Genomic DNA, 18,704 nt, shown 5'->3' with positions numbered 1-18,704 from the left:
CCCTGTGTCACTCAGCTGGTTAGCAGCGATGCTGGGACTTGAAACCAAGTCTGACTCACTCGGAGTTGGCATCCACTGCCAGAGTCCTCGGAGATTCAAGCTGCAGGCTGCACATCTGGGGCCAGTGGAGGGGTTTGCAGCTTCGGAGTCGCAGGGCTTCAGAGCTCAAGGTGGTGATTTCGGGATTTCAAACACGGACAGCAGGCAAAGCAAAGAACGCCAGGGCAATCACTGTGTGCCAGCCACAGAGGGCCCCCCCCACCACGGGCTGCTGGCATGGGGAGACAAGGGAACAAAGCTGCTCAGGGCATTCACGAGCTGGTGGGACACATGAGTAAAGCTGACATGTGTGACACTAGGGAGGGGTGTGGACCGAGGCAATTCATGTTTTAAAAATGTTTAAATACCATGCAGGCAAAACCAAAACCCCTCCTGCAGGCTGTGTTCAGGTCACCATTAATGGTAGCTGGTTTAGACTGACAGCCTCCTGAGGGCAGGGAGGGTGTGTCATGCCAGCACGGCGCCCCACCAGCCCAGCACAGGGCCTGGCAAGCAGGTAGCCTGTTTACGGGACATGTGGCCCCAATGCCTGTCTGTCTCACTGCCCCTCTTCCCGTCCAATGCCACCCCATAGGGCTGGGCCTTGCCGTAGGGGGCAGGACCCCAGCTCACCTGGCTCTGCCTCACCCACCTGATGCCTATCCCCCCTTCTCTCCCACTTCCCACTAGCACAGGCCTAACTTAGAACATTCTTGGAAAAGAAACGCTGAGTACTAGACAAGTATTGAGATAGAACAAGGGCCCCAGGAGTAGACAAACCTGGATTTGAATCAAGCCCCACCACCTCCTAGCCATACTACTTTAGAAAAGTTACCTTGCCTCTCTCTGCCCTGGTTTCCACATCTGCAAAATAAGAATAATAATGGCGTCTAATTTGGTTTTTGTGAATATTAAGTTATATAAGACTTGTAATTTTGTTAATATTGAATTGCTTGTAATACATGTGAAATGCCCAGAACACTACTTTACACATAATAGGCATTTCATCAGTGCTATCTGTTCTTCTTTGCTGTTGTTGCTGTTGGAGACAGGGTCTTGTTCTGTTGCCCAGGCTGGAGTGCAGTGGCACAATCATAGCTCACTGCAGCCTCAAACTCCTGGGCTCAAGCCATCTTCCTGCCTCAGCCTCCCAATTGACTGGGACTACTGGCATGCACCAAGACACCTGGCTGATACATTCCTGTCTTTCCTTCTTTTTATTTTATTTTTTTTTTTAAGAGATGAGGTCCGACTACCATTGCCCAGGGGTCTCAAACTCCTGGGCTCAAGCAATAATCCTGTCTCAGACTCCCAAAGTGCTAAGGTGCTAAGACTACAGGCGTGAGCTACCGCACCTGGCCTGCTGTTGTTCTTTATTGCATGAACAATTGCCATTTATCAAACACCTCCTATGTGTTAAGCTCTCTGCTGAGAACTATTCTTTGCAATAATTATTCAGAAAGTACATATTGAATACAAACTGGGGCAGACCTTCCTCAAGGCACATGGGTACCTCCCCGTGGAGCTCACACCCTTTTAGAGGAGATACAATAAAAGCCAGGATGGGGAAGAGCAGTGGGGAAGAAAGGGAGGTAATGCTGAGCCACGTGCCCATGGTTAGAGACGCAGCAGGCCTGGGACTCCCGACGCTTCCCTCCTGCCTTATACCTGATCTAAGAAGGCCCTGCCGGGCACACAGTAGATGCCCAGGAAATGTCTGCTGAAGGGCTGGAAGCTCACAAAACCCAACTGATACAAACAGGCTCAGCGAAGCTGAGTGACTTGCCCAAGATCCTAAGAGGTGGTGGAGGAATCGCCCTTCCCAGAAAAGAACAAGCGCTTCGAAGCCGCAGCTGCAGGGCTGCAGCCCCTGCCAACCCCGAGCCTTTAAACCCAGAAGCCCTGAGCCCAGCCCCGCAGTCACCACGTGGATTTAAAACCCACGCAGTCGCCGGGCTCCGGCCCCTCTCCCACCATTGGCCGAGGCCACCAGCACTTGTATCCAATAGATCTTGCTTCTCCCGGAATCCAAACTTGGGATTGGCCCGTTCGCTGTGTCATTTCGGGCTGCCCATGACGTCAGCCTGTCTGGCCCCCCCCCCCCGCCCCCCGCAACCCCGCCTCTTCGGTGTCTTGACTGCTGTTAAAGGAGACGCAGGAGGTAGGACTTGAGAGTTGCTTCAGAGGCACTATTAAGTAAAAATTTAAAAAAATTTTTCTAAATGAATGCTTATCGTAGAAAATATAGCAAACAATATGAGAAATATATTGCATTTAATCCATTACACAAAGCTGACCACTGTTAATATTTTGGCAAATATCATTTCAGTCCTTTCTCTAATAATATTTTTGTACAAAGTTGAGATCAGTTCTGTAGCCTAGTTTTACATTTAGTTTATATGAGACTTTATATCGTCAGATAATTTTTGAAAACATGGTTTTGAACAGTTTTATGATCACTGACTTATTTACTCATCCCCTATTTGTTTTTCATTTCACTGCACGTTTGCTTTTACAAATGAAGACAGGATCAACGTTCTTCTCCTTAAAACTCTGTTCACTTCTCTGATTATTTCCTTAAGATATGGGGTAGAAATGGACCTACCGGTTGCAGATACTCATACTTTAAGGGACTAGTCCACATTGCAAAATTGTTTTGCGTTCATTCAGCAAATATTTACTGGGCGTGACCACATGCCAGTCACTGCTAGGGGCTGTGGACACGGAGAATAAGACAGATGTAGCCCGTGCTGCCTTCAAAGACGCAATGCCAGTTTCACTGCCTTTGAAGCCAGCTCTCGGACACTGATTCCCAAGCCCTAAACTGAGGACAGATTCACTCGGCCTGAGGGCTACCTGTGCAGATGGGACAGGACCGTGTCTCCAACCCTGGCATGGAGATGCAGGTGAAGGGCACAGTGTTTTCCTGGTGCCACCCCCTTGCGGGGACTGCTGGACACCATCATGCCCTGTTCCTCTGGGTTCCCACAGTGCCTGCCTGGCATTCTGGATGCCTTGCAGACATCTCAGCATTTGTTCCTAGACCAGACACTGGGGACACACAGGACACAGTCTAGCTGGGGTGAGACACTGAAAGAAGCCACTCACAAATTCACACACACAAAATTATAATTTGGGATAAGTTCTCCAAAGGGAAGAAAAGGGTCTGTTTGTATTTTGTCCAGGACGGGGAGCCCCTGGAATGCACAGTGTGTAGTGTTAATCAGTCTCCCCTCCTATCCATAGGGGGTACCTTCTGAGACTCCCAGTGGACGCCTGAAACCTCAGATAGCACCGAACCCTATAAACTCTGTTTTTTCATACACTTGGATACCTACAATAAGGTTTAATCTATAAATTAGGCATAGTAACAGATTGACAATTATAACAATATAGTGTAATAAAAATTATGTGGATGTGGTCTCTCCTCTCACACTCTCAAAATATCTTACTGTACTGTACCCACTATTTTTGGACCTCGGCTGACCATGGGTAACTGAAACCTTGGAAAGGGAAGCCATGCATGGGGTGGTGGGGGCGGCGGGACTACTGTAATTAACTTTTTCAAGAGCTTGCTCCAAGCCAGGCCCTGTGCCCAGTGCCCTGTGTGAGTTCCCCATGTAATTCTTGCAGTGACTCTATGTGTGGATACCTGTCAGATCTCCACTTTTAAGTTGAAGAAACCGAGGCCCAGAGTAGCTCATTCACTTTCTCCAGCAAGGGCACACAGAAGTGGTAACATATACCTGCCTGACCCCACCGTTTTCCACATGCAGAATTCAGTTTTTGGGGAAATGGGCAGATAAGTGAGTAATCCCATCAGAGGGGAAACTGCGGAGGCAGAGCTGGCCTGCACTAGTCACTGTGCAGTCCCACGGCTTGTTGCAGCGCCTGGCACGAGGTATGGAATAGTCTCTGTGCCAGGTGAGGTGCCCAGCATTAGCACTGCACACAGCCAGGCAGACACAGTCACGTCGGAGTCCTCTGTGATCAGCATGGTCTTTGCTGTCACACCCAGCCCACTCTACCTGCTTCCCCTCAAACCCAGCAGCAGAACACAAAGGGCCAACCTCTCCTAAATCTCTCTCATGTCATTGAGAAGCACAGTTTCATATTATTAATTACTCCTAACAACAGTACAATGTGTCACTTGTGACAAGAGAGACGCAGAACACTTTTGGTTGGGTATTTCTGGTCCATGAAATCAGCTTGAATGACTAATAGTTCTTTCTGAAAGTGTTTCAGACATGAGTTAAAAACATCTGGAATCTTCCATTTCCCTCTCAAGCTCAACCTGTGCTAGAAAGGTCTGTGTGTTAAGCTATTTAAGGTAACCAAAGACCCTGTGGGGCCTGGGCTGCGGTCAGACGCTGGATGGATCCTAGCTCAGCTCTGCCTTTCTCTGGCACCTTGAATCTTCTCCAAGTCATGGCCCTCTCTGGGCCTCAGTTTACCCATCTGTCAGAAGACAAATTTGGCTCTAATGTTCCCTTCTCTCCTCTCCTTCTGCCCACCCCTTATCTCCCTGCCTGGCTTCCAAAGCCCTGTCTTCTCAGGAAGAATCCAGTTCCCTGCTGAAATTGAAAAATCGGACAGAAGAGAATGGGATGGCACCCCAGGGTGGAGGTGGGGGAGTCATCTGTGGCCAATTTAGCCGAGCTTCTTTGGATTGCTGTTGGAGAAGTCAACCATCTGACATTTGTCCAGCAGCAAAACTCATGTATCAGTGCCTAAACAATGCAACCAAGAAAATGTGCACACGCGCGCGCAGATGCATGCACAACACACACATACCCTCACAGCACAAGTATTCATATGTGTACCCCACACATATGTACAACACCACATGCACCCTCAAACGCTCAACACAGACGACACACACCACACATATACAAACACCCCCACAGCATGAATATGCACATGTACGTCCCACATATACATGCAACACACACCCATAAGCTCACAGTGTAGACCACACATACACAACACGTCTTTCTGGCTGAGACTTCTGGTTCTGGTCGATACCATACAAACTCTCCTTGCTCTTTTCGGTAGGTGCTAGCCCAGATGACTAGCTTCTGTATACTCGGTTGGAAGGATACTTGGTTGGAAGGATACTTGGTTGGAAGGATACTTGGTTGGAAGGATACTTGGAGGTGGAGAGGGTGAGTGAGCGGGAAGACTTGTTAGCTGGTCATGAAGGCAGCCAAAAATGGGATTTGAATGTGTTTGTGGCTAGGTGCCCTTCCCGCATTTACTCCACAGAGGTTTGCCAAGCACCCACTGCAGGCCAGACTGGCCTGCCTGCTGGAGCTACCAATCAAGTGGAGGGGATGGTGAACTCACAGACACCGAGTCCAGGGGCCGCTGGGCCCTGTGCTGAGGCCTCCCCACGCTGCCTCTCCCTCACTGTGAAATCCCGCTCCTCCCTGTTCAGTGGCAGAGGGGATGCGGGTTCAATGAGCTGAGCAGCCTGCCAAGGCCGCCCACACCGGATCCAGAGCAGGTGCTGACGGGGCCTCTCTCACCACCCCAGCCCTTCCAGCCTCACTCCGCTGCAGAGTCAGCTGCCCCTCATCGTCGGAAATGAGTTTTTATGAACGAACACCACCCGTGGTGAGGCAAGTGGTGGATCCCAGGGAGCCTCCATGGAGTCCAGGGGGACAGTGCCAACCCAGTCCGGTAGGATGGCCAGGAAGGACCCAGTCAGAGGCAGTGAGGAGGGAGAGGGGGTGCAGAAGGCGTCATTTGCTGAGGCCAACCCATGGGCTTTGGGGCCCAAGTACCGGATTCCCATCCCAGCTCCACCTCATCCTTGGGTCCCTGAGCCTCAGTGTCCCCATCTGTCAGATGGGAATAATATTAGCTTGGACCTCAGAGGGTTGCTGTGGGGATCCAGTGAGCTAATTTCTGGCTCACCGTAGGATCCCAATGCATATTTGTTGAATGACTAAGTGGAAGAATGTGAAGTGGTTAGAACAAGGCCTGGCACGGTGCATGGGCAGTGCCCAATAAACATTGGCTCTTACTAATGTTTAAAAGTAAAACAAGAGTAAAACAAAACAAAAAACACAAATGAAGTCCAAAGTTGCTAACCTGTGAAAGTTGACAGCTCCAATTAACCCCAACCTGAGGAACAAAATGAGCCTGCTGGATGCCGTTTCCAAAGGTGCTAAGTTGGGAGGGGAGGTCACTAAGCTGCTTAAGGTTTCCCAAGACTAATTCTGCAGAGGCAGCTCCGTCCAGGCAGGCCAGGGGGTGGCAGGCAGACCAGGGCACAGATGGCCCTGAGGAGGGCCTCTGCCTTGTGCCCACAACCGGCTCCCCAAGCAGGACCTTTGTTGGCTCAGCCAGGCACTTTCCACAGTGGCCAGCCACCCTCGGCCAGCAGGCACAGTCAGGACACTGCCAGCCACCCTCGGCTGTGGCCAAAATCCACACTGACTTCCACGGGGTCCCAACTGGCTGCCAGTGGGGGCCTGGCATCTGAGCAGGACTGGTTACAGATTTGCAGGCCCCTGTGTTGAGAAATTGTTAGCTGTTAGGAATTTCAAGAGGTCAACAGTAGAGAAGTAAACTAAACCAAAAAATAAAACAAAATAATACAATAAACCCCCGACCCTTCAGAGCATGTGGCCCTGGCGAGTGCAGGGAGACTGCACTCCCACAAAGGTGGATCTGCGCCCAAGTCTGGCACAGCACAGATGCAGGGCGCCGCTGGGAGCAAAGCCCCTTTACCTGCTGAAACAGGACGTTTCCTCTGGAAATATCCCCCCTGCCACAGATTAAACCCATGGGCAGGGCGGATGGTGGCACACACTGTTTGGAGTCCCAGAAAGGCCTGTCTCTGCAGTCACCTGTTTCACAATCCATTTGCTTCACACACTCATTTCACAACCCCACGGCCACAGCCAGGCTGGGAAATGTGTCCCAAACTCTAAACCTGCTGGGACCATAACAGTCTCCTAGTTCCTGATGCCCCCACTGGCCTGGCACCCCCTCTCCACTGTCCCCTACATGCGTAGCCCATGTCTCCCCAGAGAGGAAACCCAATGCTTTGGGCTCAAGTCGCCTCCAAACCCTCTGCCTTTATATTCTTCCCAGGTTTGGTCCCTCTGAAATGATCACCTGGACTCATCTTTTTACACATGTGATGTCAGCCTCACCTGTGAGCCTCAGTATGGCTGGGGCTGCACCTGTGGGTGGTCAGTAACTGCAGGTGGAATGAGATGCCACCTCGTCAGAGAGGGCTTCCTTGATCTCACCCCAACTCTGGCCTTTGGCCTGTCGTCACCATGTCTGAAATGACCTCCTGACCACATTGACCTATGAGCTTGCATGTGTGTCTTTGGTCCCTTTGTCCCTCACAATGTCACCCGAGGTCAGGGAGTTTGTTTTCTTCCCAGCCCTGTGCCCAATACCCAGTACAGAGTTTCACACTGAATAGGAGCAGAATGTTTGTTGAATGAGTGAACAAAACCTTTCTTTTACCTCTGACTTGTGGCCTTCTTCCCAGGGACTCAGGCCTGCCCAATCGTGGTGCCCCTTCCGCACTCCCACTCCCAGCAGTGAGCCCTCCCTCCTCAGCCCATTAACATCTTGGCTGTGCCCATTTCCCCTGGGTAGAATCAGGGAGTTGTGACCTTCTCTGTCTGTGCCTGACAGTGGGCTCTGCCCCTCATGCCCAAATTGCCGGCATCACAGTCCCTGGCACATCTAGGGTTACCAGATTTCACAAAGAAAAACACAAGCTATCCAGTTAAATTGAGATATACTTATACTAAACATTATTCATAGTTTATCTGAAATTCAAACTGAACTGGGTGTCCTGTATTTAATTCTGGCAGTCCTGGGCACACACGAAGCCTCTTGTGAATGCTGGCAGTCCAGCCTACGCTCCTTCCAAAGCAATTCTCCTTTCCTACTGCCCCGTCAGGGGCCCTGTCTGTGCTGGAATCATCGTTCACCTCATCTATAAAATGGAAAATAAAATCATAGTGGTTCCTCCCTCCCAGGGTTGCCAAGATGATTAAATAACATAACAACTAAGATATATCTGGCCCCTTCTTCTCTACTTGCAAGGCATCAATCCCTTCATTCTTCGCAATCACACCATGTGAAGGTGCCATGAAGCCACTCATTTTGCAGAAGAGGAAACTGAGGTTGGAGAGGTGAAAGCACTCAGCCAAGGTCACACAGCTATGTTCCACTCATCTTTGGGTGACCCTCAGGTCGGACCCTCAGTTCTGAACACTGCCTTAAGCTCTCCAGACAGAATCAACTTTGGAACTAGCGCCAGAGACCACTAAGTCAATCCCAGGTGACACCGTCAGCACTCAATAAATGGTAGCCACTGCCGTTGTCGCAGACAGATCAATGGGAGGTCAAGTGTTGTGGGTAGGTTTGGTTTCTTTAATCCACTGAATTAACTGGTTATTTTTGCCTACTGGCAGTGCAGCCTCCATTGTGTAAATGCCATCTCACTTCCAAGACAATCAACGTGTGACTTCTCCCAGCCGACTAGCCAGGTCTCCCGAGACTTGCCGGAGGGCAGGGGCTGGGTCTGGCATGGCTGAATTCCCTCGACTCAGGGTTGCAGCTCAGCCAGAGTTAGTTGATTGAATGAATGAAGAAATGGCTGAAAGCAGGAGTGGTAAAGAGACCTCCTTTACCTTAGGAATTGAATGGGACCCAGGTCTTCTCCAGGCCCAGCCAATATTTGCAGTGGTCCCCCAAGGGCCGCTCAGGACCCCTCAGCTTTTCTCTTAAGTTGCAGAGGCCAAACTGCAGCAATAATCTCCCCTGATAAAAGACACGCTGATGATACTGCCCCTTTCTCAAGGCAGGGGCTGAGGGAGCTCAGCTCACAGCAGGGTGCCATCTGGGGTAGACCCTGGGTATTGCCCCACTCCTGGGCCAGGGCCTGGGTCCTGATCTAGTGCTGACTGTGGCTCCAAGAATGAGCTTCTCCTCTCAAACAGAAGACGGTCAGTGACTCTGAATCTCCCTCTGGGCTGGGCACTCTTGGACTCCTCCAAAGAGCCTGGACCAGCCTGAGCCACATCCCTGGGCTTGACTTCTCCAGAACCAGCCTCTCAGTCTTTCTGGGGGAGCTCTGGTGGCACCACTGTGCCTGTGCAGGGAGAGCAGGAACCCACTTCCTGCACCGGCTTTCTTTGAAGGATGAATTCACTCTGGTCTAGGTAAGTTCTCCCCTGTGGCCACCTTCATTTCCCAAATTCCAGCTTTTCCTTCTCTATCCAAACTGTTTACCAACACAATAACATTTTTTAAAAGCTTTTTTTGTTTGTTTGTTTGCTTTGAACACACACTAAGTCCCTGCTAATTACTAAAACTCCAGGCATTACAGGAATATGTGGATATTTAAAGAATCAGGACTATGTGGGAGAGGGAGAGGCAGCTACCCCAGGGTCCTGGGTTGGAGCACAGGCTCCACCATCGTGTGGCTTTCAACAAGCAACTTCCCTGACCAGCTTCCCGCTCTGTAAAATGGGGAGAATGATATTCGGCCACACTGAGTCGGTGTCAGGTTGAGTTAATATTTGGAGAGTTTCTGGCACAGGTAGGTGCTCCTTAAGTGCTTGTTAAATAAGTGAAGCTTTGAGAAAGTGTCTAAGAGGCGACACACTAAATTCTTAAGAGGCTGGAGGTGGGCCAGGGAGGGGAGGTCTCTTATGTAATATTTTAATATCTTTTTAAACCAGAAGAATGTGTTCTTGTAGCACTCCAGTAATTAAAACTTAATGAAATAAAAGTACACCCCTCCCGCTCATATCCCTTTTAAACTCCGGAGCCGCGCCCCCCAGCCGGTGGCTCCTCGGGCAGCAGACAATGGGTGTGGATTCGCCCCAGGTCCCGCCGGCTGGGGCGGCGACAGTACACCAGTCCCCGACAGCTATTTACATGACAAGGGCTTCCGGGCGTGTCTACGCGAGTTCCCGTCTTTCCTGGTCGTCCTCCTTAGGTTCGGGTGAAAGCGCTTGGGGGCTCGGTGGGCCATGATTCCCGAGCTGCTGCAGAACTGAAGGCGGACAGTCTCCTGCGAAATCAGGCAATGGGTGATCCATCTTGGGGGCTTCCTCCCCCTTTCTCCTATTTCTCTTCCCTGAGCCCCCAGGGACCTTGTGCTCCTCAGAAGACAGGCTAGCCCCAGAAGCCAGGGTCAAGGACCCTAGGGACGAGGGCGAGGGGAGGGCGCACCAGTAACCCCCCCGGGTGCGGCTGGCACCGAGTTCGGCTCCCTGGCCCCGGGCGTGCGCCGGGCAGGCGTTCCAAGCTGACCGCCGTTGGGGAGAGGGCACAGGGCCCCTCCTCCGTTGCGCGGGTGCCGGGTCTACGTGGGCCGCTTAGCTCTGGCCCTTTAAGAGCCCGCCCTGTTTCCCGTCACCCCGCCCCCCGGCTCGGGGAGGGGGTGCGGGGGAACCTCGGCGGGGATTGGCGCAGCGCGCGCCCCCTCCCCGGCCCCCGCGCGGTGGGAACCGGCAGCCCCGTCTAGCGCTGACGTCAGACCGTCTGCCTGCCTCCGACCGCGGTCTCGGAGCGAAACCCGATCTCCTTGGACTTGAATGAGGAGGAGGCGGCGGCGGCGGCGGCGGCGGAGGCGCTCGGCTGGGGAAAGCTAGCGGCAGAGGCTCAGCCCCGGCGGCAGCGCGCGCCCCGCTGCCAGCCCATTTTCCGGACGCCACCCGCGGGCACTGCCGACGCCCCCGGGGCTGCCGAGGGGCGGCCGGGGGGGACGCAGAGGAGCGCGGTCCCGCGCATTGAGCCCCGCGGCGTCCCGGGAACTTGGCGGCGACCCGAGCCCGGCGAGCCGGGGCGCACCTCCCCCGCCGCGCGCCTCCTGCATGCGGGGCCCCAGCTCCGGGCGCCGGCCGGAGCCCCCCCCCGCCGCCCCCGCGCCCCCCGCGCCCCGCGCCGCGCCGCCGCGCCGTCCATGCACCGCTTGATGGGGGTCAACAGCACCGCCGCCGCCGCCGCCGGGCAGCCCAATGTCTCCTGCACGTGCAACTGCAAACGCTCTTTGTTCCAGAGCATGGAGATCAGTGAGTGACCCCACGCCCCCCTCCCCGGAGACTCCGTCGGGCTCGGACCCTTTGTCGGGACACAGCTGCGGGCGGGGGTCCGGGCCGTGCGCGCCCCCTCGGACCTAACGCTCTGCGCCCCGGCAGCGTCCGCCGCGCCCCGGGCGCGCCCTCCCGGCTCGCGGCAGCTGGCGGCCGGCCCGGCTTTGTCCCGCGGCGCAGCGAGCCTGGCACGGCCCCCGCTGTCCGCGCCCCGCCCGCCCTGACTCGGACCCGGGGCCCAGCGGCGGCGCACGGCGCGAGAGGGCTGGTGCGGGCGGATCCGTGAAGTTTCCATTTTATTTCCCTAAGGGGCAGTCGCGATGGAGCAATTAGGCCGGCTCTTTATCAACTTTGGGCGGGGGTGGAGGGGCGTGTGAGACACTGTCTGGTCTGCGAGGTGTCTGGGGCTCCGGGCGTGTGTCTGGAGTGTTCGCGGCGCTGTCTCGGGCTCTGAGTGGATGTCCGTGCGTCTGTGGAGTGTGCGTGGCTGCGTGGCTCTGTCTGGGTCTTCGGCGTCTCTCGGGGTGTCTGGGGGTCTGAGTCGCGGTCTTGCCCAAAAGTGCGTGCCTCCGAGTCTTTCTGCCTCTCTCTGTGTGTCTTTCCCGTGTCCGGGCCGGGGTGCCTTTCTTGAGCGTGTACGTCTTTCTGGGGGTCTGGTCTGGTTGGGCCGGATCTGGGGACCGTTGTGTCCAGGTGTCTGAATCCAGGGCTCAGCGCTGGCGCGTCTGGCCCAGCGTGGATCTTGAATGTGTGTGTGTCATTGTGCCAGTGTCTGTGTCCCCGACGCACCTATAAATAGCCTCTGTCTGGACAGCTTGGTTCAGTCTGGCTGAAGCCGTGGTTACAAAGGAGTCAAAGTTTGGGGCTGTTTGTGTTTGGGACTGCCTGGCCCTAAAAGGGGTTAGTGGACCAACGGTGGGGAGTGGGGTTTTGAACCTTGTAGCTCACGCAGCCGCCTGTGCACCCAAAAGTTCAGATAAGTAAGTCCTTACCTCCTGCACTCACAGCCCACCTAGGTGGACAATTGGTTGAGCGGGGAATTGAACCACCACCTCCCCGGTTCTGGCTTCTAGCTTCTAGCCTACATCTTGTCCCCCAGCCCATCTTTTCGGGGACCTATTGCTTCCCAGAGCTTTAGTTTCCCCATTCCCACTCTGAAGAAGCACGCCAGGTGAAGGGGCACACAGCCCTTCCCTGCCAGGGCCAGGCTGCCCCTAGCTGGGGCCCGGAACTGGGAAGCAGCCGCCGTGGAATGAAGGCAGTGTCTGGGCAGCTCATAAGCAAGTGTCCACAGGCGGCTGCCAGTTTGTGGCCCCTGAGCCTATACAGTGAGCTTTGAGTGGTAAAAATAACCAGGCTCGCCGGGCTTTGGCGGTGGGTCCTTCCATCCATCCACCTGGACACTCCCTCCCAGCCTGGAAGGGATAGCTCTCCCCCTACCCCCCGCAGCCGGCCTGCGCCAGACCAGCGAGGTGCCCGGAGGACCTGCCCAGAGCCAGCGTTTGCGGAACCGACTTGCCTTCCCAGAGGCCTTTTGTGAACTCAGGAGGCTAATGAAATGCACGAGGATGTTATGAAAATCTGTTCGCACACGTTTGGAGAGTCTTGCCTTAGATGGATTGCTGCTTCAGGGCCCTGGTTGCCTCACTTTTTGCCCTTCGTTCTGTAAAGCTGCCTTGGAGACCTCCTGCTCAAGGGGCACACATCCTTGTGTCACCCGTATTCCAAGGGCTAGGCACAGTGCAGCATTTTGCTCTTGTCTCTCTTTGTGGTTCAGGACTTTAAAAAAAAAAAAAAAAAAAAAACAAGCATAGTTCTTATTTCTGTCCTCTCTTAGGCTCATCAGTCCTTCATGATGTTTTTGACCTGACATCAAGGCCTCTTGCTAAATGCCTTGCTGCCACCCCCTGCACTTTGCCCGGCCGCCCCTGGCAGTCTTTAAGTGAGTAGGACCCTTGGGGTTAATACCTGGAACCCTAGCTGGTTCCAGCTGGCCCCTGGGTGCCCCAGTTAGTCCTGTGTTCTGTGTATACACAGCCCCCTACTTATTGGAAGAAAGCTGCAAGGCGCCAGGGAACCAACCAGTCTTTAAAATGCAGGTATACTGTAACAGTTTGTTTTCATCAGATTTCCATGAAGGACTAGGGTGAGGAAGTAGTAAGGCCTGGTGTCTCCTGGAGTTTCTTTACACCAAAAGATAGGAAGGAAGCGAGGGGAGGAAAAAAGAAAGGAAAGAAGCTATTACTTGGTTTTTCTTTTAACTAGTGGTGGCTGCTGTTTTTCACCTAGTACATGCTGGGAGTTGTTTGCAAATGGATGGTTTGGAATTGGGCTTTGAGGCAGTGTCCACGTGGCTCCTATCCTGTAAGATACCTTGCTAGGTCCTTAAGCCATGATGGGCCTCACTCTCCTCATCTGAAGAATGAGACCGTGATGGATGAAATCTAAAATTCTATAGTCTTTCAAGATAGGGTCTCTGCCCTGCTGAGCCTGGCTGGAGGTCACTGGGCTGGACCGGGCTTCCCACCCACTGCCGGTTCCCATGTGTGGTCTCCAGCTACCCCAAATTTCACCTGGGAGGAGCCTACGCAAGCTCGGGCTTCACATCCCTGGCTTATAGATGAGGAAAGCCCACTGTGGAAAGTTTTGCCCAAGGTCCAAAACCCACACCAGCCCCAGGCCAGGGTGGTTTCTCTTGGACTGCACACCCGCGCCTCTTGAATTTGGAACTTGGGCCCCAGGGCAGGTCCTCCTTGAAATTGGGGGCTGGGGGAAATCGTCAGAGCCCCTTCGTGTCTGCTCTCAGGATGTTGAATGGAATGAGCTTGACTGTAACAGGATACTCCTGGGGCCCCATTTTTTCTGAGAGTCAGGGGATGAGGTTGCTGTCTCGTGGCGATTCAGTGTTTCCCAAAACATACCCGTGGGAAAACCCTTTCTTTTAAAAAGCCAGGGGTCCTGGGACGAAAAGCAGGCAGCACGAGTGACAGCCTAACAGATGACAGCCTGGAGCTCGATGCGGCTACTTTTGAGGAAAGGACTCCGGCACCCGGTTTTCCTGGCAGCCTCATCTACCTCATTTCAGTTCAGCTGCGTCTGGGAGATGACCCCTGGTCTTTCTCCTCTGGCTATTATCTCAAACTTTTGGGGCCCAGATGGATGCTAAGTTGTCTCTCTCGGGAAAGACTGAACCTGGGGCCATCCGGTGTCTGCTCACGCGGGAGGCGTTTCCTGAGGGTCCTGGGAGGTGCCCCTGCCCTGGGCCCATCTCTGGTGGTATCTACGGTGACGCTGTCTTTGTAACACCACCCACTGGCCAGAGTCACCGAGCCTCTGATTCCTCTTCTCCAACCTGTTCCAAACAAATATGAGAAAATCTCAGAAACTCACAGGACACCCAGGTTTCCCTGTGTTTGCCTGGCACATGCTGTTTTGACACTTGCTTGAATCAAGTGAGGGTGTAGAGACAGTGCCTTGGCACTGCGACATTCTGAGCCCAGTAATTCTTTTTGGGAGGCAGGAAAGGCCGTCCTGTGCTCTGTAAGGTGTTAGCAGCACCCCTGACCTCCACCCACTAGATACCAGCACCCCTCTCCCAGGTTTGACAGCCAGAAATGTCTCCAGACATGGTCAAATGCCCCTTACTGAGACCACTGTTTAATCAATTAGTGGTTTCTCCTAAGGGGCTTGCGGGCCAGAGGGCAGCATCTGCGTTGCCAGGAGACCCTCAGTTCCCATCAGACGCCCGTCCCTGTGAAGGCCTGTGGCCACTCCGCAGCCGCTCATCCACTCAGCTTTACCGAGTGCCTGTTGTGTGCCATGAGGGAAAGACAGGGCTTCCTCTTGAGATGAAGTTTCCCGTTTTCATCTTGGATTTGCGTTTCTAAGGAGAGACCCCGGCGTTAGTGAAAGCTGATGTTTTGGATCGGGGTTAAAATATAGACGTTTAACACCAGCTGTTCTCTCCTGTGGGCCCGCTAAACCATGAGACTTTTCACCCGCAGGTTTTCTGACTGTCTGGGTTTTAGGTTGTGGTGTACTAAGGGAGTTATTAAGGGAGTTGAGTTCTGTGACCCGAGTCTTGGGTCAGACAGCTGGCCGCAGCTTCCCAGGAGGTCTGGGTTAAGCCAGCTACACTGCCCAGTGTGACCCAGGGTCGAGGTGAGTTTAGCGTTTGTCAAGGCACAGGATAACTAATTGTTCCTGTACAAACACACACACACACCTGTGAGTGGGTGCTTGCATGCGCACACGTGCACACACACACACGTGCGCACTCACATTCATACACAGGCACACACAGCTTCTACTCCCATCTGTCTTTCCTGCCCTCTTCTCTTTGGGTTGGGAATGGTTAAAACTTCTGTCCACGTAAGAAGAAAAGGGGGAAGAGTGCACGTTCTCCCCTGTAACTGGTGCAAACGTACGCACTCTGTCCGAAAAAGCAGGAAAGTGGAGCCATGTGTGCTGCTGCCCAGGAGAAGGGAGGCTGTCGGGAGGTCCGTGGAGGCTAGAAGCATCTACAGCAGAGCTGCCTCCCTCAGGAGCCCCCAGGCAGCCTCCATGCTGCAAGATGCACCCGCCACCAAATTGCCCCAGAGCCACGGGGTCAGGTGTTCCCACGTGCCTACCCCCACCATCTCCATTCCCAACTTGGCCCAGGGCCAGGGAGTTTAAACGTTTATAGTCCGGTCGATAGTTTAAAAGCCGGAAAATGTTCGGAGGAGGGTGCTGGTGGCAGGGTCCAAACCTGAAGATTGGTGTGGCCTTCTCGCTTCAGGTGTTAGCATCCAGAGACCAAGTTTGCAGGCACCCCGGTGTCTGGGATCCTGCCCAAAGAGAAGGAACTCTTACATGGTGAATTTCGGAGGCTGTGCTGCTGCCAGCCTTGGGTTCTGCACGGTGCACATGCTGAGAGAAGGAGATTGAAGCCGAGGGCCCATTTTTTGCTTTTTACAAAGTGTTGCGTAACGCACGCATGGTTGGGGCACGTGCGGGAGCTGTGCAGGAGGCAGACCTGCTCTTCATGCACCCTCTGGAGTGACGAGGATGGTACCATGCCATGCCAGGGGCTCCCCGAGGCTGGGGGAGCATGGCACAGGGAAGCAAACTCAGTTGTCTTTGTGGTGGGCTCCAGGGAACCGGGGGAAAGAGTCCAGTTTAAAGGCACTGTGGCCGCTGCTCAGCCCACCATTGCCACGTGGGCCCTGAGTGGCCAGATCTTTCCATTCCAGGGCAGCTGAATGGTTAGATTTTGACATAAAACTCCTGGGTTTTAAGTGTGGCAGTTCCTTTTGTCTCCCCTGTCACCAAGAAGCCCCACAGAACCTGCTGGCAGACCCCATCTGTCCCATCAAGTGGCCTGCCCTGATGTGGGTGGGTTAGGAGTGTGATCGAGGGCCAGAGGGATGGAGACGTCAAAACTTGCTGGCCCCGTCCCCTTTGTGCTCCCCTTCACTGTCATCTGATAGGTCTGTAAAGTGGGGTGATAATAGCCCCTGTGCTGAGGGTGCCGAGAGATTCTGGCTGTGTGTGGCCTGGTGTCTGGCGCAGCTGTGTGTTCGTGGAGGTGGGTGGTGGTGGGGCGGATTGGACTCGATGGTCCTTTCTGCCCGGTTCCCTAGCGGTCACTCTCTAACAGAGTGCCTGGTGATGAGAAGGCCTTCACCAGAAAAAGGTTGCCCACCCTCGGACTGGCTGGGAAGGTTGGAATCAACAGGCCCATCTGGGGCCCGTGGCCTTGAACATGGAGGTAATTGACTATCTGTGTAATACTCCTTGTCCTTGCCCGGCCCACCACAAACCTGGCTGGCGACGACCCCAGCATGCCTGTTGCCGGCCCGGGAAGCCCCAGACAGTCTCTTCAGGCCTGCCAGCCGGGTTCCCTTAATCCACTGCCAGGCTTGGTGGACAGAGGCTGGAAGAGGGGGTACAAGGCGAGGCACAAAACAGTAGTTTCTGATGGTTTGGGGCTCCCCTTTTTGAGAATGAATTGAAATTTTTAACAGGTGAGCGTATGAGAAAGAAAGGCCCTGACTCCCCTACCCCCATCGACAGGTGCAGCGGGGGGAGGGCCGGGGAGGGGCCGGTCTTCAGTTTCACTTCTGCTCCGAGCACTCCTTCCTGCCTTTCCCCCGGGGTGGGCTGCACCCCTTTGCGAAGCTGTGACAGTGCCGAGTACTGACAGTCAACCTCATTTTCCCGTTGGATGACACTACAAAGCCAAACCTTGACACCTCAGGGGTCTCGTCAGGGTCTTGTCAGGCACTGGCAGAACTGTTGGTCACCAAACTGGGAAAAATCCCAGAATGACTTACCAGCCAGGGCAGGGGCTTCAGCATTCTGGGGTGGACCTGGAAGAACTTGGGGCATCCCCAGGCTATCTGAGAGCCACAGAATGGCTTCTCTTTTCTGTTCCCCAGGTGACTGACGGATTTTTTTGCTTCTGCTTTTTTTCCTAGTTGAATGTGAAGAGATTATTATGTGCCAGGTATTAGTGACGCATTTTTCTCAGTGTTCAAAACAACCCTGAGAGAGCTATTGCACCAATTTGCGAATACAAAAATGGGATCAGAGAGGGTAAGATACTTGTTCGAGGTCACACAGCCAGGAACTGATGCTCCATTGGGATTCAAACCCAAGCTCCCTGACCTTGCAGCCCACATTCCCAGGCTTTCTTTTCCACCACACCAACCTCCTGAGCTCCAGGACTTTCTTTGCAAGATTGGTCATTGCAGTGGTATTTTAGGCTCCCAACAGTGCAAGCCCATATTGGACCATTTGTTAGGGAAGAACACATAAGAATTGGCCACCTCTCAGAGCAATTGGGTCCATTCTACTCTGGCAAGACACTGGCTGACATTCATTGGAAATGCCTCCCCAAAACACACGTGCCTTGTCAGGCTGTGTGAGGAGCCTGTGTCTCTGTCTCCAGCTTCTCTGTGCATCTCTGACATACCAGCACCAACAGATGTCATGGCAGGGGTTTAGGGAGTAGCTGGGGAATGTTCCCAGGGAGTCAAATGTAGGCTTGATAGGGGACATCACTAGACATAGCCTCTGCAGGGGCTCAGCGTTCAGCACCATTTGCCACGCATCTCTGACCTCCTGTGCTGTTCCCAGGGCCGCAGAATGTCAGGGAACAACACAAATTCCTGCCCTCTGCAAGCTGCCGCTCTTGTAGGGAGACAGGTGAAAGAACACTAGTCATTTCAGAAGGGAAGCTGAGAGGCCACACTCAGAGGCACCTTCAGGGCCTCACCTAGGGAGACCCCCAGCCTGGTGTCCTGTTTGGGGCCCACGAGCACCCTAGTCTTCCTCTTGTCCCACCTGTCATGGCAGTAATCCAATTTTTGTGTCATTAGCTGTGCCATGTCTGCTTTCCCCCCAGGCACCAAGCACCGAGTGGTTGTTGGTTGTGTCCTGAACCTGGTAGGAGTCTAATATGCATTGGATGAAGGGAGGAAGTGGGCAGGCGAACTTGCAAGAGATTCCAGATTCTTGTGTTCAAGATACAGGCTTTGAAGACCTTCGTTTCGGGGGTGAGCATGGTATCCTCCCGAGCCTCCAGTTGACCCTCTG

The 18,704-nt window shown here is 53.8% G+C and overlaps 1 protein-coding gene across 2 annotated transcripts in view; it reads left to right on the top strand.

Annotated features, from left to right (window-relative positions):
- The first annotated feature begins 9,968 nt into the window (after positions 1-9,968).
- The window catches only part of PMEPA1 (prostate transmembrane protein, androgen induced 1), a 61,996-nt gene continuing 53,260 nt past the window's right edge, over positions 9,969-18,704 (top strand). The window contains exon 1 of one of the 2 annotated variants that reach the window (XM_023231908.1): positions 9,969-10,118. In XM_023231908.1, the coding sequence (XP_023087676.1) occupies positions 10,115-10,118 (4 nt within the window). In that variant the 5' untranslated portion in view covers positions 9,969-10,114. Of the gene's footprint in view, positions 10,119-10,427; positions 11,103-18,704 lie in introns of those variants that run through there. The other variant, XM_023231906.2, reaches the window with a different exon arrangement.

Source organism: Piliocolobus tephrosceles, chromosome 20 (assembly GCF_002776525.5).
Source record: "Piliocolobus tephrosceles isolate RC106 chromosome 20, ASM277652v3, whole genome shotgun sequence".
NCBI classification, from domain to species: domain Eukaryota; kingdom Metazoa; phylum Chordata; class Mammalia; order Primates; family Cercopithecidae; genus Piliocolobus; species Piliocolobus tephrosceles.
Note: the sequence above shows the minus strand (reverse complement) of the source record. Positions and strands in the feature narration are given on the sequence as shown.